The following is a 21,975-nucleotide window of genomic DNA, read 5'->3' as shown; positions in this document are numbered from 1 at the left end:
TATCGCAAACTATTCGGGACAAAAGGAAGGGCGGGATGAACATGTCCCATTTCCTTTTGTCGAACATGATTTAATCTTCCTAATGGGCCGTTTCCTCGTCTGCTTTACATATAGGACGAGTGCCCCATTGTTTTACCTACTATGGACCTAGCATTCAGGGGGTCGGGAAAGGACACGAGTGATTGCATCTCTAGCGGCGGACAAATAGACAGGTAAGGGGTCATGGGGGGAGCATTGCTGTATTGATATTACCCCTTAATATTTCACATCCAGAGTAACAGGTCCCATGTTGCGGTGGGACTTACATCCAGCATTTGTTGAACAGAATGTTAAGAGCATAGGGAGTATTTGGGCTACTTCGATGCACAGTCTCTCGGCTCCCCCTCATTTGAGAAGGAGAAGATATTCGGAGACCACCAGCTAACCTCTACCATCTACATCGAACGTAGCTTCTAGCCTGTGCTTCTCAGATCAGCGACAGCAGGGGAAATAAATGCCTGCAGCAGCAACGGCAATAACTAGCTCCCTAGGTACCTAGGTATTAATCGCGATCGGCAAAGGCTATCACCAGAGCGATGGGCAACGTCATTGTACATACCTTACCTACCTAACCTACCTAGCGGAGTATGAGGTGGGTGTATCATGAAGGGTCCATATTTGTATGGTCCCCGAGAGAATAGGACCACGAGACCACGGTAGATGACGTTTAAAGTCGAAAGGAGGCTTGATAGCCTGGCTGTCTCACTCTTCTCTTCGCTTAGAGCCTCTTGGTCAAACTCCCCCGCAGTGTCAATACCCGAATCGGCATCACCTGATTTGCAGAATGCTCGCCCTGGTGGCCAATTTATCTGTCTCCTCATCAAGCAATTCAAGCTCTGAGGCAGATGAAGGTCAAGGTGGGGTAGCCCATGCGCGGGGCGGCACGTGGATAGGTAGCTTGAGGGTGGAAGACCCTTGGCGATTAGAGGCATTTATTTTGGCAGGAGTAGCGCGAATCCTTATGTACACTATAGCCTATAAATCGGCTGTACTACGGTGCACTCACAAAACAACGATTTATGTAGGCCTGGAAGACTCGCATATCAAGCCGCTCTTACTGTGTATGCAACACCCCTACGCACCGAGAATGTGTGCATGCATCCGTTTCCAACGTACGCATGAAGACACGACGAATGATATGGATAATTGCCCACTTCCGTAGCATCTGGATGGAACGGCGCACACCGGGTACAGTACAATCCCTGACGTTGATGCGCTAGTGACTTTTTTAGACCCATGTAAGCTAAGTGGGCTAGGATTCGTGCACCTAAAAATTGGCTGTCGTCACTTTGCTCAAAAAACGAGTCCGAAGAAGGGAAAGATAGTTCCGCAACGGCCCTGCAGGGCCTCAAGCCCGCCACTTCAAAGAAACTTCGGTTCGCAATTGACTGATCTTTCTGCTGCTTTTGTTTAGGGTTTCGTTCTCATTTACTGATTTAGGGCAAGCCGTGGGCATTGCACGACGATTTCGTTGCTCAACATCCTGTTGCGATTACACAGAGTTTTGCGTGCTTCTCGTTAGGTCGGCCCCCGAGCGATACGAAGCAATTACCTGCCTACAGATCGATCACGTTCTCGCCCCCCGCCTTCCCCTGTCGACCTGTTCGCGTGCGCGCCTCTGCTTCTCATCCGCTTCTTTTTATTGGCATTGGTCTCTGTGCTGCTGTGTCGCGATCACCCATTTTCTCTCGCTCTCGCGCCTGACGTCGCCTGGGTTTTGTTGTCGCTAACGAAGAGCCCTTGCACACCATGGCTGTGCGCGGTGGGGAGGATGTTTATGCTACAGTAAGCCCGCACCCTGATGGAGCTCTTGCGACCCGCCAGGCAGAGCCCCAACCTGCTGAAAAGCGATTCAGAGCTGAATTAACTTCTCCTTCAGCTTCTTTTAACAGATTCATATCTGCCCGGTGAGTCCTGTTCTGGAACCCCCGGTTTCCCCCTCGAGGGCTCATGCCCGCTGACGCTGCCCCCCAAGGCGCCCTGGTGCTCGCTCATTCTCTACGCGATGCTGGTACCACCAAGAAGCTGGCCGTCCTGGTCACGCTTGATACCGTATCGGCCGAGGTCGTAACACAGCTCAAGGCAAGCGCTAGCTCGGCCCCTGGGCTCCCCGTGCTCCTACTGACCCTCGATTAGGCCGTGTACGACTATATTATCCCAGTTGGCCGCATCCAGAACCAACAACCAGCCAATCTTTACCTTATGGACCGGCCAGACCTACATTCGGCATTTACCAAGATCACCCTCTGGAAACAGGCCCAATTCCGCAAGATTGTCTATATAGACTCTGATATTGTAGCTTATAGAGCCCCTGACGAGCTCTTCGATCTGCCCAATGCTTTCTCTGCAGCTCCGGATATCGGTTGGCCAGACCTCTTCAACACTGGCGTAATGGTCCTGACGCCAAACATGGGCGACTACTATGCGCTGATGGCAATGGCTGAGAGGGGCATATCGTTCGATGGGGCCGACCAAGGTCTCCTGAACTTGCATTTCGGCAACAGCTACAACCGCCTAAGCTTCTCCTATAACGTGACCCCATCGGCCCATTACCAGTACATTCCGGCATATCGACATTTCCAATCTACCATCAGCATGGTTCACTTCATTGGCCCGGACAAGCCATGGACACAAGGAAGGGATGCTCACACCGGAGGCAGTCCGTTTGACGGAATGGTTGGAAGGTGGTGGGCTGTTTACGACAGGCATTACCGGAGAGAGGTTCGTCATGACCCTCTTTATGTTGGACAAAACTATCTGACACATTTTGGAAAGCCTCCAACGTCAACGACGCAGACAACCACAACCCAGGCAACACAGCCGCCACCTGAGCTTGTCCAGTACTTCGTCAAGGGAGAGTACCAGCCGCAGGTTTCCTACGTTCTCCCCGTGGGTGAGCCCTCTCGTGAACAAACAGTGCCCTCCCACGGTTACCAGGAGCTTCGCCAGCACGAGGCGACACCTCAGCATCACGCACCTGGTCATCACCATCATGAGCAACCTCGGCTTGGAAGTTCCGGCCAACAATTTGAGGAGCAGCGTTCCCTTCCCAGCGAATTTTCTCAATCTTCAGCGGGGCTACAACCTGAGGCTCGGAAAGATCAGGTATCGGGACACCAGGAAGGGGCTCCTCATCCCCCTCAATCCCATGTTCCCCACCACCAGCCCCAGCCGGTACAGAGCTGGGACGCCCAAAGGTCGGTCAACCATTGTTGCATCCCCGTGCCACGCTCATAGTACTGACTCCTTGCACTAGACACCCTCCTCCGCAAGATTCAAAACCAGAAGCCTTTAACTTTCCGCAGACTCACTATGAGATGTCTTCCGATCCTGCTCCGTTCGTCCCTCCCGAACGCTACCCAAGCCCGCCGAGAGATATGTGGTACGATGTACCAAAAGAGCCGCCAGCACCGACAAGTCAGAAGCCTCGGGCCATCTTCCCTTGGGAAACTCACCAGCCTCGAGCATCAAGGGTGTTCCCTAAAGACCTTACCCCACCTGAGCCCATGACAACAGAGCAGCCGACTACCGAGCTGCCGGGTGAGCGCAAGGCTTCGACCGACCATCAAGCCCTAACTGAGCCATCTTTCACAGAATCATCATCGGCGGGACCGGCGAGCGCGTCGGAAGGCGCGCCGGAACACGCGACCACGACGACCTTAGCTGTCGCCCCTTCGAACCCGTGGTCCTCTTTCCCGCGGACCAACGCATGGGACGAGTTGCCAGAGATCGAACGGTACGTCGGTGCGCTAGAGAAGCACCGGCGAACACGGAGTCGGGGTCTGAGAGTCGGTGGCTTCACTCCACCCAATTTCGTCCAAGAGGAGGGGCAGAGGCGAGGCTCGAGAGTGACCGACTTCCCAAGCGAGGCTGACCGGCCCAGCCTCCCCGTCACGCCGGCGCCCATCCGACGGCCAAGGCTCTGGGGGGCCGGCGCGGACCCCAACACCGGTCAGCCGGGCGACGATGACGAGGAAGAGTTCCTGCCGGCGGCAGCAGGCGTGCCTGCGCAGACCGACTGGGTATGTGTGCACGGGAGGCTGTGGGGTCCTGCAGACTGCCTTTGCGACCTGGCTAACGCGCTACGCCATCACAAGGACCCCATGGCGCAGCTCCAGAAGCTGGCCCAGGAGCAGTCAGAGCTGCTTCAACGGAAGTTGGGTGTCGGATCTGGTAGTACCACTACGGATGACGGCGACTCCAGCGTGCCTGGGACGGAAAGCAGGGAGATACCCGCCCGCCCACTGCCCTTTGGGTCGGAGGGTGTGAGGTCTCCTACATATGCTGCCCAGTCCTCCACCGTCCTCAGCCCGCAGCCCGTGAAGCCCGGCTCGCAAACGAGCTCGGTGCGCAATATGCTGCCGGGCGAACCGGAGGCTATCCCGCGAGAGGTTTCCCAGGCCTCCATGAGTATGGTGGCCGAGCCGAGCTACCGTGGTCCCGGTGCGGCTTTCGAGAAGGGCGAAGATATGCCGACTTCCGAGACTCCGGCTGGACCCACCGAGGAGGAACGGGACGTGCTTGATACCTGACCGGCTGCGAGGGCAGAGAGTGTACTCTACTCGGAAGTGCTCTATCCATTCCCGTCCTAATGTATAATTGATGTTGAGGCCAAGGTAGCCTCTGGGAGACGCTGGATCAAGAGGTGGGATTGAATGATGGGAAACAAAGCACTGTCTCTATGCCCAACAGAGTTGTGTTGCAACGGGATGGATGACTGATGAGGGCCGCGGGAATTATACATAAAGAGTTGAAAGGGAAGAAGCGTGGTGGAGGGGAAGAAGATCCGTTTCTCAAATCGCAGTGTACGGTCAAGGTAAATTGCATTTCGTTTCCAGGAATACCGTGAGTGTGGTTTTATATAGCATCGACTGTATCATTTCTCGTTTCTCCTTTCAAGTTCAGCTGGCGATCCCTTTGGATTGCTGTTCCTGCACCTGGCGAGCATATGTTTCTTCTTCATGGCAAGCGTCTAGTATCGGCATTGGCATTTAATTTGTTTCCACTGGATATTACCTCCATAGCCAAATGGTGTTTCTAGCTATCAATATTTTTGCCTCGGTGGCATTGAAAGCAGCGAGATGTAAGGAAGTGGGAAAGAGAGGTGGGCTTCCAGGTAGATTTGTTATGATGAAAGGTCTTGCAAAATGTTGTGCCAGAGAATATCATCGCCTTTCCAGTCCCCAGTAGACGGAGGTCCGGAATGGTCAGATGGAGCGAACCCCTAGAAAGATGGCGGTATTGGTGGTCAGTGACACAGCTGATAGCGAAGGTGATATACACGGCACTGCCGAGGTGGAACATTTGAGTGGCATGACGCAAAAGCAGATGGGGATTTGGAGAAAAAGCACGGGCCTTGTGACTTAGGTACCTCGGTACCTTCCATGACGAATTCCAGTACAAGTACATTGTACCTGCAGTCCTGCACTATGCCAAATCCGGCTGCTTGTGGGTTGCCGGGACGGCGTCATAATGCCTGGAGCACCTCAGGGCTCTTTCTGCACACGTATCTGTCGCATTCATCATCCCCCTTCCCACACCTTCCACCCTCCACCTTCGACCTTTCCAAACTCACCTGATCCCCAATCCAACCACGAGACCCCCAACTTTGACCTTCAAACGATACCTGTCTAGGTAGACAAAAATCACACGGAGCAATAATTCACGCCCTTGCAAGCTCCTCGCTCTTCATTCCTGCCGAAACAACTCCCGCTAGATAAGTAGGTGGGTGCGCTCAATGATGGCACAAGTTTTGGCCACACCTCGAAACAGATAGCTCCATTTCCCACCCCCGCTGCACCCGAATCCCCTGCGCAACCACTACATTTGTTCCTACAAATTTCATAACGATCCCCTAACGCGAGCTTTACAGAAATCATCTTAAAAGTTTCACAACATCGCCAGAATGTCTTCCCCCCAGGACCGCGTTCAGCAATACGTCGGACAGCTTGACCGAGAGGTATCTTGACATTTGTCCTGACTCCCTGAGCACCCGACGGGACACTGACCCGTCTTCCATTAGCTCTCCAAGTACCCTCTCTTCGTCAATCTCGAGAAGACCACGGCTATCCCCAAGACTTATGCCGTCCTCGGTCTGGTCAGCCTCTACTTCTTCCTGATCATCTTCAACCTCGGTGGTCAGCTCTTGACCAACCTCGCCGGTTTCGTTATCCCGGGCTACTACTCTCTCGAGGCCCTCTTCACCGCGAGCAAGGCGGATGATACACAATGGTTGACTGTGAGTGGCTCCCTGGGCGCCATCTTCGTGGTAATATAGGCTGACTGTCAACTAGTACTGGGTTGTCTTCTCTTTCTTCACGTAAGGATCCCCCCCGTGCAGCCATTACTGGAAGATGGAGTTTTGAGGAGCTAACCTTTCCCCAGCGTCGCTGAGAGCCTTGTCAGCGTCGTCTACTGGTTCCCATTCTACTACACCTTCAAGTTTGTTTTCCTTCTGTGGCTCTCTCTGCCCACCTTCAGGTATGTATATCTTCCCAAGAGATCTGCCATCGACATCCAACTAACAGTCGTAGGGGTTCCGAGGTTATCTTCCGCTCGTTCTTGGCCCCGACTCTGGGACGGTACTTCCAGGGCCGCGGCTCGACTGCCAGCGGCCTCCGCGCGAAGGCCGATTCTGTGCACGCTGAGTAGAAGCATTTGCTTCGAGGTCTCCAAAGCGTAGTGCGTGGCTTCATTTGGAGATCAATTGCCTTGGTGTAATGGGAATCATGATATGAAGCCCTTGCCTCCGCCGGGTTTGGACAGGATAAACACCACGCAAATCAAATGTCCGGACTTGGGGGTGTTTTGACAAGTAATGGGGGGCATCGGCTACTTGGGACAATGGCAATGTTAATGATAGGCACGAATTCCTTCGCAGTGGTCTTTCGGTTGGCTCGGCTCGTATAGACTCGTGGTTTTTGATGACGGGTTGTATTTGTATGAGTGATGGATACGTCTAGGGATCAGGGTGATGCTGAATGTGGGTCGGTTGCTCTGTGTAGGATTCCTTTTCATGTGCCTTGCTTCAGCACTGGGAGCATCCATCGTTAGGAGAATTCTACCTAGAGCAAACCCATTGTTGTACCCTTGGATCCTCTACAAGCGTCCATTGTTGTAGGCGGACTGGCCCGAGTGATAGGCCTTATGGATTACTATCATATCGTCACTGAAATTTAGCAGGGCTCTGTTAGACCATTCGAACCTCGGCAGCCTGCATGGTGATCCATGCACAACGCAGCGTATCCTGCAGAGGCTAATCTTATTATTAGAAATGGGCTCTGACAACCAGAGTCGATATAAAAGTTTCCCAAATAAAGCGAAAGTTTTTGTGCCTTGAAGCGCTACCATCGCGAACGAAGCGCTTCCACAAGCCAGTCCGTGAGCAAACTGATGGAAGAGAACCTGAACGTAACCTGAAGGCACTCGACCTATTTTCGGAGTACCCGCGTCACGTGGACGAAATTGGAGGAATCAGAAACCAGCATCCCTTAAGCAACGCATTGTAGCTAACCTGTCTGGGATCGAGGCTGAAACTCCTCCCCTGTTCCCAAGGATCATATTCGCGTCTCCTTGGCAGCGAACCCTGCCGCTCCCGTCGGCAACCGCCGCATAATATGTCACGATAGCGATGTGCTCCTCTTGACGTTCATTCGTTTGCCCCTCAGTCGCCATCGAATTCCGGCTTCTGCATCGAGAACCTAGGTAGTCGATAACCAATACCAAATCGCCGGCGAGGGCATGACCGAGCTATGCAACTCAGTCCTCTACAATCGCGGCTGGCGGCATCCGTCGTCGCCTCCTGCCTGCTTCTCCTCCTCTACTTCACCCTGTTCTCGCCGAACTTCGCCCTCGCCGCCGAATTGGAGCTGACGCTGCCGGTGCCAATCGGTGACTTGGACCTTCCCTTGCGCCTGGATGGCAGAAGCCAGTTCGACCCAACATACGAGCCCGAGTTTGCAGCCTTTGATAGGAGCATTATTGGGAGGGCACCGGCTGGAGTGACCCCCCTCTTCAACAATGCGCCCCAGCCGATGAATGTGGTGGAAGGAACCACGCAATTGTTTGTCTTTGAAAAAGCGTCGATATTCGGACGAGCGCCGGGCAGCTCAGTCCGCTCAGAGTCGCTGGAGTTGAGAGGGGAACATGACGAGGGAGGGAGCATGTTGGAGTCGCGGTCTGGCGATGATACGACTACGAAGAGGGAGACTAAGATGGTATATATCTCAGCAAATACCTGCCAGCAGCCTCAGCCCATCGATCCGAGCAAGACTACGATGGATCCTCCTCAGCTCACCTTGTTCGTTTCTACATCCCCCAAGAACCAATCTCCTGGCCCGATGGGAGCCTCTGGCACGCAAACGGTTGTCGAGTTCACGGAAGGGGCAGTCATGTTCAATCTGAGTACATCTGGAGACGTCTTCCTCGGCATCCACGCGCCCAACGTCTCTCACGTCTTCTCTGGAACATACAACTTCCAGGTTGCTGTGTCTTCGGACGGGTGGTATCACAGCTTCGATCCCACCGCCGACGCGGATCTCATCTGGGTCGACAGCGACTCCCAGGGAGCCTTGCTCATCACCCACAACCTTACGGATAGCACCGACGAGGCGGTTGGTGCTTCTATCATGAAAACGCAGCCTTACGTTATGTTTGCACAAAACCAGGACGACCGATCCATCAGTGGCCTCAAGTACTCTTACTGTGGTCTACAAAACTTTGCGCAGATTGCGGCCACTAAGAATGGCAAATTCACAAGTATGGTGACGACCGGCATGACAAGAAGAGGACCTGGCAACTTGCCCAAGCAACAGTTCTACTTCAGCGGTCTCAACTCGAGCAGTAAATACCAAGGAATCCTCGCCCGGAGCGGCAGGTCTGGTGAGGCAGGGGCAGGACCGAACGACATTGGCGGTGGGGGTCTCGTTTTCAGGGCGACTAATTTCACCACCAAGTCTGGTAGGTTATTCCATCAAGATTATTCTTACTATACGGCCAACTGACCATCTCCCCCTTTTCAGACCATGGCAATTGCCAGATCATACTCAACCTGCCTTTCTGCGACCAAGTGGCATACTCAGTACCGGCCAATCCCGCGAAGTTCGCCAACGCTACATTCCTGGCCAACTTCTACGACAACTATGCTTCATCCATGTTTGACAACTTCAAGAAAGTCCTGCAGCAGATTCCCTGCGAGGCGCCGCCGTCTCAGCGTTATTCGTTGGCGCGGAACTGCACCGATTGCGAAGCAGCATACAAAGCGTGGTTGTGTTCTGTCACTATCCCGCGCTGTGAGGACTTCTCGACCCAGGGCGACTTCCTCCAGCCACGCAACATTAGGCAGGCCTTCCCGGACGGCGAAGTCTTGGACGGTGCGACCGTTGCATCGTTCCCCAACATCTCGGCCTACACGTCGAGCCGCAACCGCCGGATCGACGACATTGTCCAGCCAGGCCCGTACAAGGAGGTCCTGCCGTGCGATGATCTCTGCTATAACCTCGTCCAGAGCTGTCACCCCTCGATGCAGTTCTCCTGCCCGCGGCCGGGGATGACCGGATTCAACACAAGTTACGGACAGCGCACCACCGAGGATGGAGACGGCCTGGTGACATGTAATTATCCCGGGTCAGCCCACATTTTCTCGGGGTCTACCCAGCCGGCGATTCCGCGGGCTCTCTTATCGACTATTATTGGAGCCTTGCTGTTTGTGTTGACATAGCGTTGCGACTCTTCTGCCTGCAGCCTTTTGGACGCTGTTATATACCGGGGCGGATGTGTTTAGGCCGTGGCGTTTTATGATTTTGCGTCGGCGTTGGGGGAATGGCTCATACCATTTGAGACAATGATTTTGTGATATTATGACTCAATAGGGGGGAGTGCTTAATGCTGGAATCGGGCATCATATAGCTACAGCTTGTGTTACAGGGCAATGATACAGGATAGATCCGAATCAAGTGCCAGTTAAACGGGCAGTTTCCAACCATCCGCCCACCTATGTGCCTCGTGCTCGAGGTCGAAGTCGAGGTTCACAATTGGCGCAGTCCAACTGACTTTTACAGGGTACCTGCAAGTGCATCTGCAAGTGCATCACCTTCCATCGTAGACTCATAGTGAGCTGGCCTCTCAGCCGTGAGCAGGCAGTTAGGTCCCGGATACTTTTTTAAGGACCGGAAAATCCTCTCTGCCGATCACCTCTTCTTATCATCAGCTTGCAAGCTCTGTACCTGGGCCTCAAGCTGTGAGATCTCCTCTAGAGCCAGCTATCTGTCAGTTTGATGCTTCTCTGCGAGTTTGGGGTTGATGAGTACCTCGGCGTTCAGCTTTGATCTCATCCTGCTCAAGCTTAACCCATGCCCAGTACGCCAGCTGATACGTGAACACAGCCAGGAGAAGAGTCTTGGCGACGGGACGAGTAAATGTCTTGTAGAAGTCGGTCTGGATTGGATGGTCAGCGTCGCTCAGGACATCAATAGGAGGAGTGAATCGTACTACCGGGGAGGGTCTTGTCGACTCCCATCTCACATGCGCCCGCAATTGTCGGGTCGGATGGAGCGACCTCGCAGGTCTTAGTGCCGCACGAAAGAACATGAGTCACAGTATGACTGTACTCCGAGATATATGGCGTTCTAGAAGTCGCAGGAAAACACGAGGGCAAGTCTGGACTGGGATGGGACAAGGCTGATGATGTTCTGATGGCTCCTGCACGCTTGCAAGTGGATTATAATTGGTCGGCTCTTGGACCCAGTAAACTGGATTGGACGGACCCCTGTTCCCCACACCAGTTCATGGGCCACCAGCCTTAGCCTGCTGGGACAGATGGTCTGAAAGCTCATGGAGATCTGTCCCCATTTGATGAAGCTCTCCACATTCACGAACACATATACCAAGCAACCCCCGATGAGCAATTGATCATCACGACTTTCCACGGCCATCGTCCACATTGCCACATCACTGAACATTCCACGAAACCACTCTCGACTTCAGATTCCAGAATCCACCCAGCTCAATGGTGCGCCCCAATCCGGGGGGAGTGCGCGTAGTAGCACATCTCCCTCCAGCCTCCCCCCAAGACTGGGTCCAGATGATATCACGAGGCTAACCTGACGATCCGCGGACCAGGCCCAAACACCTCAGCAACGGCGAGCAAACGCGAAGTTCGCAAAGGAGCAGGATGCCCGGCGGGGCAAGTCGGAGGACCAGCTGAAGAAGCGGGCAAAGGACGCGCCCAAGTCGCCCATCTCGCCCATCTGGTTAGGTACGTTTTTTGGAACATGGCGTTCTCTTTTTGCCTCCTCCCTCCCTCTTTTTCGCTGTATACATTATCTAACACTTTTTTTGCGCGTCCTCTCAGCTGTTCTCGGCTTCATCGTCTTCGGCGGCCTTTTATTCGAGGTCCTGTCTCGCCTCTTCCTTCGCGACTGAGCCAGTCTTTTACGGTGCCTCCGGCGTGGACGCCGGATTCTTTGCGTCTCAGACACGTACAGCCGCAGAATGGAGAACGACGTGGCAATCACGTTCCCATTTATTCATTAAAAAAAAGGGGTCTACGATAGGGGGAGACTTGCAGCAGACCTGCTCTGTGGATACCCATGTCCCCAAGCCGCGGACGGAGTATCAATGTAAAGTAGTGGTCTTACAGGAGTTTTCTTGGGTATATTAGGCCGCAACGGAAGCATTTTGATGGTTCAATGGGCATACCAGTACCTTTTCTGATCCCTGGGGATTTTTGGTTTTCTTCTAAGTGATACCTCGCCGAGGCCAGCCGAGAAAGAATATACGAGCTAGCATTATGCACCCAGGCCCTTCCGCTGGCCGCTGGACTCGAATTTCATGCGAATGCCGGCCTCGAACTGTCGCTCGAGGTCGTTGACCACATGGCCAATGTCGAGATGTTCGCGACCGCCGTTCCCGCCGGCATTGGATGTAGTCGCGCCGTGCTTCTTGCCACCAAGAAGCCTCATGAACTTATCCTGCCGCGACGAGCCTCCTCCAAGGGCTTGGACGTTCCACCGCTCCGACAAGTCTGCCTTGCCCTCCTCGGTCTTCGACGGTCCCTCTTTGCCCGGCGCAGCCTCGGTTCCCGCGCCCGACCCCTTGTCTTTCTTGGCCTTCTTCTTCTTCGGGGGCTGTATCTCCTCGGCACCCTGGTGGATTGATGACGTTGTTGCCGCTGCGGCCGCCGCCTCGCGCTTCCGCTTCTTCTCGGCCTTGCGCTCCTTCTTGGCAGCCTTCTGCTCCTCCTCGGTCAACTCCCCAGCGACGCGCGGGGCGGTGCCAGATACGGCGGTTCCAGCGTCGTCCTCGATTTCGCTCTTCTTCGTCTTCTTCTTCTTTTTCTTCTCCTTGGTCTTCTCACCCGTCATGAAATCCGGTCGCTCCCCGTGATCCTCGCCATCGGCACTCGCAGCCGGCTTCTTCTTCTTCTTCTCCTTCTTCGTCTTCTTAGACTTCTTGGCCGGGGGTGCGACCGACCCGTCGTCGGTCTCCTCGGCCGCCGAGGTGTCGGGGGTCACTTTCTCGTGTTTCCGCTTCTTTGCCGGGGGCTGCTCCGTGGCCGCGGGAGCGGAAGCCTCGTGGTCGAGGTGTTGGGGTTCGGGTGACGATGTCTCCGCCTCCTCTTGTCTCCTCTTCTCCTTGTTCTTTTTCTTCTTCTTCTTCTCCTTCACCTTTTCCGTCCGGATTGGGTCTTCAATGGCTTGGGCGGAGCTCTTCACCTGAGGCTCGGAAGTGGGTTTCGACTCCTTTAGCTTGTCCTTTTTCTTGGACTTCTTGATCTTGACCTCTGCCTGAGCATCGTTGCCTTCTTTGGATGCTGCCGCATCCTTGTCTTTTTTCCCCATCCTGTCACCCGTCCCAAGTTTGGGTGTTAGTTGGAAGATTGGTTGGGCGAGGCTAAGTTATGCGGATTGGTTTTTCTCCACTGGGTGGAAGCTGCGAATTTTGGAGGGGCCTGAAGAAGCACGGACCCGCAGCAACTTTGATGGCGGGGCTTCTCACGGGGAGGTACCTAGGTAGGTTACCGTTATCCTACCTACCTAAGTCCGTACTGTGCTGAAGGACTGCCTACCTTAGGTAGGTAGGTAGGTAGGTAGGTGGAAAGTGAATGCATTTCCATCTATGCTGAGCGATTAATTTTAAGGGATTAAAAGCAGGGCAACATCACGAGGAGAATGAGTGGTCTATCAAAAGGGCAAGGTCCGAGCAGTGTCTGAGGAAGGAGGTAGGTAATTAATTGCGACCAAGCTCATATTCATTGTATCTGTGCCTAGGATATCGACAGACTACGAGTCCTGTAAAAGCTGTCGGGGTATCAAAACTGAACTTGAGAGACGCCAATTCGAGCCTTCGCAGCCCTTCGAGGACCAGTGGCTTACGGTGCTTGCCAAATCTAGTGACCGGGGCTGAGTGGGCGGTTGAACCCGCCCACCCGGTTCATGTACTGCCGATACTCGGTCTTCTTCTCTTTACGCACCGCCCCAATATTGTTGCCGGTAACTTTGGTGTTTTTAGTCGTACCAAAACTTCCAAAACCCATTATCGCCTTCATCGCTTCCATGTCATCGTCCATAACCACGACGTCGTCATCGTCCTGGTCGTCCTCATCCATTGCTGTGTCGTCTCGCTTGCCCCTGCTCACGGCTTCCTCTTGAGTATTGTGGCTAGCAGCTCCGCTGTCCTGCTCACGGTCTCTCCCTCTGCTCTGCTCTCCGTCTTGAGCACCCATCTTGAAAGACAACGGCGCCGACGGAGTGCTGGCCTTCTCCTTCTTCGGCCGGCGGGGGACATTCGGCTCTCGGTCATGTGCTTTCCCTCTTGAAGGGCTGGCAGAGCGGCGCGGTGATGCAGAGCGCTCTGGGTCGCGGGCCGGATCACGGTCTCTTGAATTGTGGCCTTTGTCTAGGAGATGGAGGGTTAGCCTTCTGGGAAAACAAACCCCCGATATTTCTGCAGGGACAGACTCACCTTTCTTTGGCCTGGGCTCCCCGTCCCTCGGCCTATCGTCCCTATCCCGCTGCCGCCCCTTTTCGCGATCCTTGTCGCGGCCCAGCTTTCTGCTCTGCTCCTCGTCTCTCCGGCGGTCGGCGTCCCGCTTCCGGTCCTGCCTCTCCGCCGAACGCGCACGATACTGGCGGTGCTCTCTGCCGTCGTCGTCGTCCCGGCGGTTGTCGCGTCGGTCGCGGTCCCGGCCGGCTTCCGCCTTGCGATTGCGGCGGTCGGGCCCGTCCTGGAGGGACTTCTCGCCTCCATGACGAGGCCGCTTGGGTGGTCTGTCCGACATGTTGGCTAACGCAAGGTCTGGTGTTGCGGGTTGGGTGCTTGATCCTGCTTCTGTTGACACCGTGGATGATGGGGTTGCAAAAACTAGAATGGGAGAGAGGTTGGTGGAAATCTCGATAATGTCTTGGCGACGATAACCACCTATCCAATGCGGCTGAAACAAGGCTTAGAGTCACGTGCGACTTGCACGCTAGGATCTACACAACCGTGGCCCGTGGGGCGCTAACGATTATGACGTATGACCCGGCCTGTCAAGGATCCATGCTTTTGTGAACGAATAAGAGTAGGTATCTGTGTAGAAGCAGCTGAGTCAAAAATATTCAAACTCAGCGTGGCCCTAAACCAATCCCTCGTAGCGACGGCAGGGCACTTATGTCTATTAACTGCGAATCCTAGGCACACGACTGTCAAACTTAGACTCAGAGATACTTGTTCAATGAAAATTTATGCTAGTCAAAATTAGCAAGACAAAAAAAGGAGAGGGGGATAAGCGTAAAATGAAACAGTCCAAAAGTGCAGATATCTGTGTAAAATATAACATTCCATTATGGGTATCTCTAGTTCATACTTCATCCTCTTCCTCGTCAAAGTCGTCTTCTCGACCCAAGTCATACAAGATTCGGCCTCCTTCTCCAGCCCCAATGTCGGTTTGAGCATCAAAGTATGGGAGCACGACACCCTCTCTATCCTTCCTCTGCTTCTCGGTCAGACCGAGGTTGAAAGTTGTATCCATCTCGGCTTCGCCTGCTCCCTCGGCTCCCGTGCTCTCGGTATCAACAGGTGGGGCGAAGAGCGGATGGTCGGAGAGCAATGAGATGCTCCCTGGCCTTACTGGTGTTCCCGGAGGCCGGGTAACAAGAATGAACTTATCGGTAACAGCTCGGCCGCTGCGTCTCCTCATCTCCATCTCGACCACCAGCCCGTTGGCGGTAGATCCTTGGTCGTCAACATTCATGCCGATCAGGACGCCCTCCCGGCCCTCGTCGAGCCCCCATTCGGGCTCCGGCAGGCTTCTGTTCTGGGCTCGTCGCCTCTCCATCTCTTGGTACAAGCTGGAGACACGAAAGACAGCTGTGGCAAGGTGGGTAAGTAGCGTTAATGGATGGGGGTCGTATTCATTAGCCGCCTTGGGAGGTACAAATGGGACATCGGCGTGGAAGATAGCAACCACCGAGACAGCAGGACTGATTATTCCAGAAAGGAATGCCGGGAGAAGGTGGGGCGTGGAGGAAGCGAGAGGGTTGATAGAGTCGATTACGAGTAGAGTCTCTGCAGGCTGTCAGACATTGCTGCCGTCTCTCCCATCCTCAGGTGGAGAGACTCACTCTGTTTGGCTGCCGGTTTTCCGGGCGCGGGAGCTGGAGAGGGGCAGTGGGACACGATCTCCGACCTCAGGGCCTTTAGCGACTTGCCTCTGGCCTTGATAAATACATCGGCCTCGCGAGGTTTCTTGACCGTGGCGAAGGATATGAAGACAACCTTGGTGCGAGCAATCTAAGACACATATGTATGTAAGCAGCTGTAAGGTATGGCAGAACACCATTGAATTCTTTCATCATATGGGTACAGCCCGCACAGCCCCGACAATCAACGGCCACTTGGCACGGGGGGCAACCTCGATGGGATCGACGGGTGTGGGTGGAGCGCAACCTCTTCCCAACACACTTACTTGAGCCCTTCCTGTAAACTCTCGTACAAGGGGTGCCGCGCTCTGCTCCAGGCTGTCGAGGATAAGAGTCAACGGACTCGAGTTATCTCGCAAGTTGAGCAACTTCTGCACCAGCAATAGGCTGTGCGACCGATTGTGAGACTGTGCAGACGGGGCCATGGCTATCAGTCGCCAAAATGGAACGTGTGCTCGGGAGAAACGCCGACCGGTGAAAATTGGTTGGCAGGCGAAATTCGAAGTTGCCAAGAAGCTTTCTCCAAGTCCCGATTGACTGCCGAAGCCGCACTATAATCCGTCACTATGCGGCGGCAGGCGACCACCAATAATGCAGGCCTCCACTGTTTCGCCGGCTGGGGACCGCCGATCTTGCGGCAGTTTCCACGCGGCTAATGACTGGCACGTTATCTGTGCATATGAAGCCTTCCATCCAGGTTGGTCGGAGATATTAAAACCACTATAGCTGAAGACTAGCAGACGACGCATCGAAGCTCGGCGCTAGAGCCACGAGACCTCCTTTGACTCTGTCTGGCAATATTCTCCAACCTTCCGGCCTTGTTGCGTCGTGATCAGCACCAATCACGCCATGCCGGAGGTGCTCACTGGGTGAGAACTGCAGCCAATCCTGGTTCTTAACCAGCCGTGATATCATCTGCTCTCATTGTCCTTCCAAGTCAAGAGCGCCCCAAGCGATGGAGCCTCTGTTCCGATACTGGGTTAATCTACGATTTATCTTCCGCCCAGCCTGGGCGCAGAAGCTATCGAGACCTTCTCCTCATTGTCTCTATTACGTCGGCCGGGGCAACAAGTGCTAGCTGTCGGGTATATAGCAATAGTAAAATCCGGCCATGGAGCTTCAAGAGGTTTGCTGGGGGGAGATTCCGACCCTGCGTGAGCTGCCATTCCGTCCCAGCGGCAGTTCTCTGAACATATACCCTTGAACCACCACACCCCTTCCCGAGACGGAAAACAAGATCGACATGGCAAGGTGGCTCGTGTTCGGGATCTTGGGCAACCTGCTCCTCGGTCTCTCCGGGGCAGCGCCGGTAGAGGAGAAGAGATCTGTCGCGGTTGCCTCGGCAAAGCACACCTTCTCCCTCAACCGGCAAACTGTAGCGAAGCCCGGTGGCACGCTGGGCTCCAGATTCCGGAACCTCCGGGCGACGCGCGGCACGGCAGAGCCGCAGCCGGCGGGGTTGGACACCGCAATGCCGGCCAATATGCAGGTCGAGTACCTGCTCAATGTGACGGTTGCCGCGCACAACTACTCCCTGATCATCGACACCGGGAGTAGCGATACCTGGTTTGTCAAGAGCGGCTTCGAGTGCGTGGATGCATATCAGCGGATCGTGCCATTGAAGATGTGTAGATTCGGGCCCGAGTTCCAGGGTGATTTCCCAGGCGGCCAGATCGAGAACCAAACCTTTAGCGTCAGCTACGGGAACATTGGCTCTGGGCCATACCTGGATGGAGAGTACGGTTATGCCGAGTATGTCACCCACACCCGCGCTCACCACCTTGGGTTGAACGGAAAGAGCACAATGCTGACCAAAGTTGCACACCCGAAGTATCACCGTTGCTGGAGTTACCATCCCCAAGCAACAGATTGCTCTCGCCACGTCCGGTTACTGGAGCGGCGATGGAATCTCCACTGGTATTCTGGGCTTGGGCATGCCCGGACTGACGGAAGCCTTCGTTGGCAATGGCTCCTTCACCAATGCTATCAGCTATAGCCCCGTGGTCACCACCATGTCCTCGGCCTCTAAAATGCCTGCCCTTTTCAGCTTGGGCCTGTCGAGAAACCCGTCTGAATCGTTCCTTGCCCTTGGCGGCGTGCCCGAGAATGTCAAAGTCGGCGAATGGACCTCCGCTCCTCTTTTGCAGGTAAGCCTCCCATCTATGGAACCGTGTGCGGGCCCTGTTGACATATTGCAAAGTGGGAGAAGAGGCTCGGCGGATACGAGTACTTCTGGTATACCATCAAGACCGACCAGATGGTGTGGAACAGCAGCACCATCTCCCAGCGAACAGCTCGCTCGCCAACCGTCATTGTAGACAGCGGAACCACGCTCAACTATCTCCCGTTCGGTACTGGAGACCCCATGAATCAACCTCCCCCACCGCCCCCTCAAGAAAAAAAAAGCCCCTCAAAGCCCCCTTTTGCATCCCTAAAGAACCTTCACCACTAACTGGGGCTGAACAGACATCGCCGACGCAATCAACAACGCATTTGAGCCGAAAGCGGTCTACGACCCAACCGAGGGCGCCTACTACACGGACTGTAACGCCAAGGCGCCCAGCTTCGGCATCGAGATCGGCGGCCAGATGCTCTGGACCGATCCCTCGAGCATGATCCTGCCCCAGCTCAAGAGCGCCAGCGGGAAGTGCGCCACCGGCATCCTGGACACCAACCAGGAGCCGTACATCCTGGGCGACGTCTTCATGCAGGGCTTGGTGGCCGTCTTTGACATTGGCGACAAGAAGGAGATGCGCTTCGCCAAGAGGCTGTAAGGCAAGCAAGGGTAGCGCGATCAACACGTATGGTCCACGAGAGAGACAGGCTAAGACGGGGGTCATGGTGCCCACTCGTCTGTACTTGTTGTTTTCCATGACCAAATCAGGGCCTGTTAGCTATGTACTTGAGCCTGAGAGTGCTCCTTATAAATCTTGGGATGTCCCTTGCCGCAATCAACGACTCAAATGAGCTTGACGTGATACCGGACCGCCCGACCTACTCAGGCCACTAGAATCCAGAAGGTTAGGGCTGCCGATAAGGAACTTGCGAGGGATTACACTTACAATGCACCGCGGTAACTCGCAAACTGTCTGGCATTCCGTCCAAGAGGCTCAGAGTGCCAGTTTCAGGTCATCCAAACCGTTTGGTGAAGCCCCATGAAGGGCCACCACAGCGAGATGATGTCCAGTCAACCCAGGTTAATCGCCCAGGAAGTGCTTAGAACCTAACCAATGGACCCAGACGGGGGGTCCAAAACGAGGCCAGGAAATTGAACGGAGGAAGGGTGATCCAGGAATGTAATCATCCAGATACTTCAAACCGGATTACTCATCTTCACCTCGATAGACTCAGCTACCTCTTCGTGTGTTTTCATGCCCGGGAGCGAGTGTGCGTGACAAGACTCATTCGGCTCCTCCCTGGTGATATCAACGTTGGCGATCTTTTTCTCCATGCTCGAATACGAACGGGTGGGTGATGTCGGTTCTGGGCCATCAGAAGAGGGGCATTGATCCCGGTTATCGGTTTTTTTTGCCTCTTCCGAAGCTTTTAAACCAATCTTCTCGGTAGTGGCCGGGTCAATGCTGTCACTACGGACGCTCTGGGGAGCTGTTTGACCTTCGTTTCGAAGAGCTTTGGGGTGGTGCTCGGGGCTGATCTTGACAGCCCAGGTCTTCTCGAACTGCTTGACCTGATACTCGTCGAAATCTCCACGGTTCCGTTTCTCATGAGCAACCCAGGCACTTTGCAACCAGTCTGGGTCATGCTTCCCCGCCTCGATATTCTCACAATACCGAGCAGAATCGAAACGGAACGTGTCACTATTCCGGAGAGAATTGACGTCGGGCCGAGGTTGCTCAGTTCCAGGGGCGAGAACATGGGTGTGGCCCGGAAGCAATCTTAGGACTTGTTGCTGCTCCTCATGGCTGAGAACATCCCATGCTCTTGAATTGAGGAGAATGGCCTGATTGCGAATGTCAGCTGAGAACAAAGAAAGAATAAAAAATGCCATCATCTAGTTTGAGCTGACTCACCCTGAGGTCGGAATTCGCGAGAGGAGTCTTGGGATCGGTGTAGACGAAAGGGCTTTCCCACTTCTTTGCCTCATTCCTTGCCTTCTTACTGATGACGATCCGCCGGATTGGCGCTGTTGATGCCTTACGTTTCCTGCCTCCTGTCACGGGTGGTATTGTAGGAGGAGAGGTGGTCGAGACGTCATCATCGGCCTTGGCCTTGGCCTTGACCATGTCATCGTCGGGAGATTTGACAGCTATCGTTTCCTCTTCCATGGCCTTCAGCTGGGTTAGGAGCGATGGACCGTCCTTGGCGGTCTGGGCAGCTTTGCCATGAGCCGCCATCTCATCCTCTTGGAGGTCAAAAATACTCTCAGGAGGCGACGAAAGCGGGGATGCTGTCGCCGCGTCTTCCCAGTCGGACATCTTTAGTGAGTTGCTGGGGTTGTGCACTTTTGGTTAAGATGAAGGGGGAAAAGAAGTGAAGGGGACCGCCGGCTGTAGACTTGGGGACCTACTCAAGGCCAGGATTCTCTGCACCTTGAGGGGAATCCATAAGAAATAGTGGCCTGATTCATGACGATAATTAATAAGTGAGGAGGAAGTGACAATTTAGGGAGCAGTGAAAGGGCGGTTTGCTTGATGTACAAGGCTGAGCAGTCAAACCAGCCACATTGTCGAGTGTGGCGTTGACCACACATGTGAAACTAGTGCCTTGATTGGCCAGCCTTGTCTAATGTTTCAACTACCACTCTCTGTACCTACCTACCTTGCTTGTCTGAAGGTTTCCAATCTGTAAACCTTCTGATCAATGCCGAAACAAGAAGGCTCTGAATCATTGCCAATGACCGTTCACATTTGTGGGGAGACTTACAGATCCTGAAGAAAGAGCTACCTAGCCACCCAAATCCACCCGGACAAGGCTAGAAACAAGGCGATTCCCCTGAAGCCACGTACATCAGAAGCTTCCAGCGCCCACCACTTGGGTCACCCACCACCTCTCCCAGAGGCAGGCTGCCATTTTCCAACTCCACATCCATAACACACCCAACACATTCTCTGCGATCAGGATGATTCGCTCAACACAAATAGCAAGGCTAGATGGTATGGAGGTGAAGAAGTCGAGCTTGAAAATGGAACTGGTGCTAAGACACATCTAGGGCTCATGCTCTGCGCCTCCGTCGACGATGAACAGGTAAAACTCTACCTCCTCTCCCCCCAATTGCAACCTTGCCTGCTCTACCTAATCGAGAGTGGACCATCTGACGGACTTTCTTTCCCAAACAGACCGAATCCACCCTCTCAGAAGTCAAGAGCCAAGTAAAGCTCATCCTCCGACGCCTCAACCGCAACGCGGAGCCGCAAGCGTCGATCGAGAGCGGCGCCTTCACGCTCCACTACGTGATCGTGTCCGACATTGTGTACGTGGCCATCACGGACCGGTCGTACCCGCGCAAGCTAGCCTTCACCTACCTGTCGGACATCTCGACCGAGTTCTCGGGCACCTACCCGTCGGGGCAGCTGCTGTCGCCGACGCTGCGGCCCTATGCCTTCATGGAGTTTGACACCTTCATCGCCCGCACCAAGGCCACCTACAGCGATACTCGCGCCACCCAGAACCTCGACAAGGTCAACGACGAGCTGCGCGACGTCACAAAGGTCATGACCAAGAACATCGAGGACCTGCTCTACCGCGGCGACAGCCTCGAGCGCATGGGCGAGCTCAGCAGCCGCTTAAGGGACGACAGCAAGAAGTACCGCAAGGCCGCCGTCAAGATCAATTGGGACCTCATGCTGAAGCAGTACGGGCCCTTTGCCGCCCTGGGACTGATCATCCTGGTCTTCGTTTGGTGGAGATTCTTCTAGGGGTACATAGAGCATGGGAATAAGCAGCTGTCGAGCGGTTCCCCAGTGAGGGCGAGCTTCAGATCGCTTGAGGTCAGGCACAGCTCAGTGATCAGCATGGAGTACGGATTATGGTAAACGGGACAGATATAGCCACGACTTTGTATTTTGGCGTCTTATTTGTACCTGATTGTAACATGAATTATGTGTCCGAGGGTGGGCAATTCATATCGATACCCAACACAACGCGACATATCATCTAAGAAGCGTCTATGCCTTGAGCCATTTTTTAGCTCTACTTTTTCGCTCTATGGAGTATCATGAACGTACATAATCAAGCCCCTTCGGGGCCCAAAAGGGAGTCTCCCCAGACCCAATTTTCAAGCCCACCCCCAAAACTC

The 21,975-nt window shown here is 54.4% G+C and overlaps 11 protein-coding genes across 11 annotated transcripts; 6 read left to right on the top strand and 5 right to left on the bottom strand.

Moving 5' to 3' along the window:
* The first annotated feature begins 1,529 nt into the window (after positions 1-1,529).
* Positions 1,530-4,624, top strand: QBC33DRAFT_107806 (nucleotide-diphospho-sugar transferase). The gene is made up of 8 exons (XM_060421891.1): positions 1,530-1,824; positions 1,919-1,946; positions 2,015-2,121; positions 2,176-2,760; positions 2,815-3,236; positions 3,296-3,579; positions 3,634-4,061; positions 4,137-4,624. Exons 1-8 carry the CDS (start codon positions 1,789-1,791, stop codon positions 4,569-4,571), a joined length of 2,325 nt encoding a protein of 774 aa, XP_060282304.1. The 5' UTR covers positions 1,530-1,788; the 3' UTR covers positions 4,572-4,624.
* Positions 4,625-5,794: 1,170 nt separating this feature from the next.
* On the top strand, positions 5,795-6,917 carry QBC33DRAFT_107553 (TB2/DP1, HVA22 family-domain-containing protein). The gene is made up of 5 exons (XM_060421890.1): positions 5,795-5,998; positions 6,062-6,277; positions 6,333-6,358; positions 6,424-6,519; positions 6,573-6,917. Exons 1-5 carry the CDS (start codon positions 5,945-5,947, stop codon positions 6,688-6,690), a joined length of 510 nt encoding a protein of 169 aa, XP_060282303.1. The 5' UTR covers positions 5,795-5,944; the 3' UTR covers positions 6,691-6,917.
* Positions 6,918-7,510: 593 nt separating this feature from the next.
* Positions 7,511-10,021, top strand: QBC33DRAFT_541782 (stretch-activated Ca2+-permeable channel component-domain-containing protein; the record flags this gene model as incomplete). The annotated part of the gene is made up of 2 exons (XM_060428200.1): positions 7,511-8,997; positions 9,060-10,021. Coding segments are annotated over exons 1-2 (1,900 nt in total), but the record flags the coding sequence as incomplete, so codon positions are not given.
* QBC33DRAFT_541780 (uncharacterized protein) lies at positions 9,872-10,737 on the bottom strand. Its single transcript, XM_060428199.1, has 3 exons — positions 10,528-10,737; positions 10,347-10,473; positions 9,872-10,288 (listed from the first exon to the last, which is right to left on the bottom strand). The coding sequence occupies exons 1-3, from the start codon at positions 10,624-10,626 to the stop codon at positions 10,227-10,229; spliced, it is 288 nt and encodes a 95-aa protein (XP_060282301.1). The 5' UTR covers positions 10,627-10,737; the 3' UTR covers positions 9,872-10,226.
* A 61-nt stretch (positions 10,738-10,798) lies between these two features.
* Positions 10,799-11,835, top strand: QBC33DRAFT_541779 (protein YSY6). The gene is made up of 3 exons (XM_060428198.1): positions 10,799-11,047; positions 11,158-11,293; positions 11,390-11,835. Exons 1-3 carry the CDS (start codon positions 11,045-11,047, stop codon positions 11,458-11,460), a joined length of 210 nt encoding a protein of 69 aa, XP_060282300.1. The 5' UTR covers positions 10,799-11,044; the 3' UTR covers positions 11,461-11,835.
* Positions 11,826-12,092, bottom strand: QBC33DRAFT_541778 (small acidic protein-like domain-containing protein; the record flags this gene model as incomplete). The annotated part of the gene is made up of 1 exon (XM_060428197.1): positions 11,826-12,092. A coding segment is annotated over one exon (267 nt), but the record flags the coding sequence as incomplete, so codon positions are not given.
* Positions 12,093-13,198: 1,106 nt separating this feature from the next.
* Positions 13,199-14,432, bottom strand: QBC33DRAFT_541776 (uncharacterized protein). Its single transcript, XM_060428196.1, has one exon. The coding sequence runs from the start codon at positions 14,315-14,317 to the stop codon at positions 13,427-13,429; it is 891 nt and encodes a 296-aa protein (XP_060282298.1). The 5' UTR covers positions 14,318-14,432; the 3' UTR covers positions 13,199-13,426.
* Positions 14,433-14,641: 209 nt separating this feature from the next.
* Positions 14,642-16,442, bottom strand: QBC33DRAFT_107379 (Elongator complex protein 5). The gene is made up of 3 exons (XM_060421889.1): positions 15,986-16,442; positions 15,642-15,810; positions 14,642-15,585 (listed from the first exon to the last, which is right to left on the bottom strand). The coding sequence occupies exons 1-3, from the start codon at positions 16,142-16,144 to the stop codon at positions 14,879-14,881; spliced, it is 1,035 nt and encodes a 344-aa protein (XP_060282297.1). The 5' UTR covers positions 16,145-16,442; the 3' UTR covers positions 14,642-14,878.
* Positions 16,443-16,962: 520 nt separating this feature from the next.
* On the top strand, positions 16,963-18,493 carry QBC33DRAFT_559996 (acid protease; the record flags this gene model as incomplete). The annotated part of the gene is made up of 4 exons (XM_060430020.1): positions 16,963-17,471; positions 17,551-17,866; positions 17,920-18,070; positions 18,186-18,493. The coding sequence occupies 4 exons, from the start codon at positions 16,963-16,965 to the stop codon at positions 18,491-18,493; spliced, it is 1,284 nt and encodes a 427-aa protein (XP_060282296.1).
* A 539-nt stretch (positions 18,494-19,032) lies between these two features.
* Positions 19,033-20,155, bottom strand: QBC33DRAFT_515998 (ASXH domain-containing protein; the record flags this gene model as incomplete). The annotated part of the gene is made up of 2 exons (XM_060426118.1): positions 19,033-19,680; positions 19,751-20,155. The coding sequence occupies 2 exons, from the start codon at positions 20,153-20,155 to the stop codon at positions 19,033-19,035; spliced, it is 1,053 nt and encodes a 350-aa protein (XP_060282295.1).
* A 332-nt stretch (positions 20,156-20,487) lies between these two features.
* QBC33DRAFT_541765 (Longin-like domain-containing protein) lies at positions 20,488-21,859 on the top strand. The gene is made up of 3 exons (XM_060428195.1): positions 20,488-20,833; positions 20,890-20,924; positions 21,017-21,859. Exons 1-3 carry the CDS (start codon positions 20,800-20,802, stop codon positions 21,593-21,595), a joined length of 648 nt encoding a protein of 215 aa, XP_060282294.1. The 5' UTR covers positions 20,488-20,799; the 3' UTR covers positions 21,596-21,859.
* Positions 21,860-21,975: the final 116 nt, after the last annotated feature.

The sequence above is a fragment of the Phialemonium atrogriseum genome, assembly GCF_030411735.1.
Source record: "Phialemonium atrogriseum strain 8032-3 unplaced genomic scaffold QBC33scaffold_16, whole genome shotgun sequence".
Taxonomy (NCBI): Eukaryota; Fungi; Ascomycota; class Sordariomycetes; order Cephalothecales; family Cephalothecaceae; genus Phialemonium; species Phialemonium atrogriseum.
Note: the sequence above shows the minus strand (reverse complement) of the source record. Positions and strands in the feature narration are given on the sequence as shown.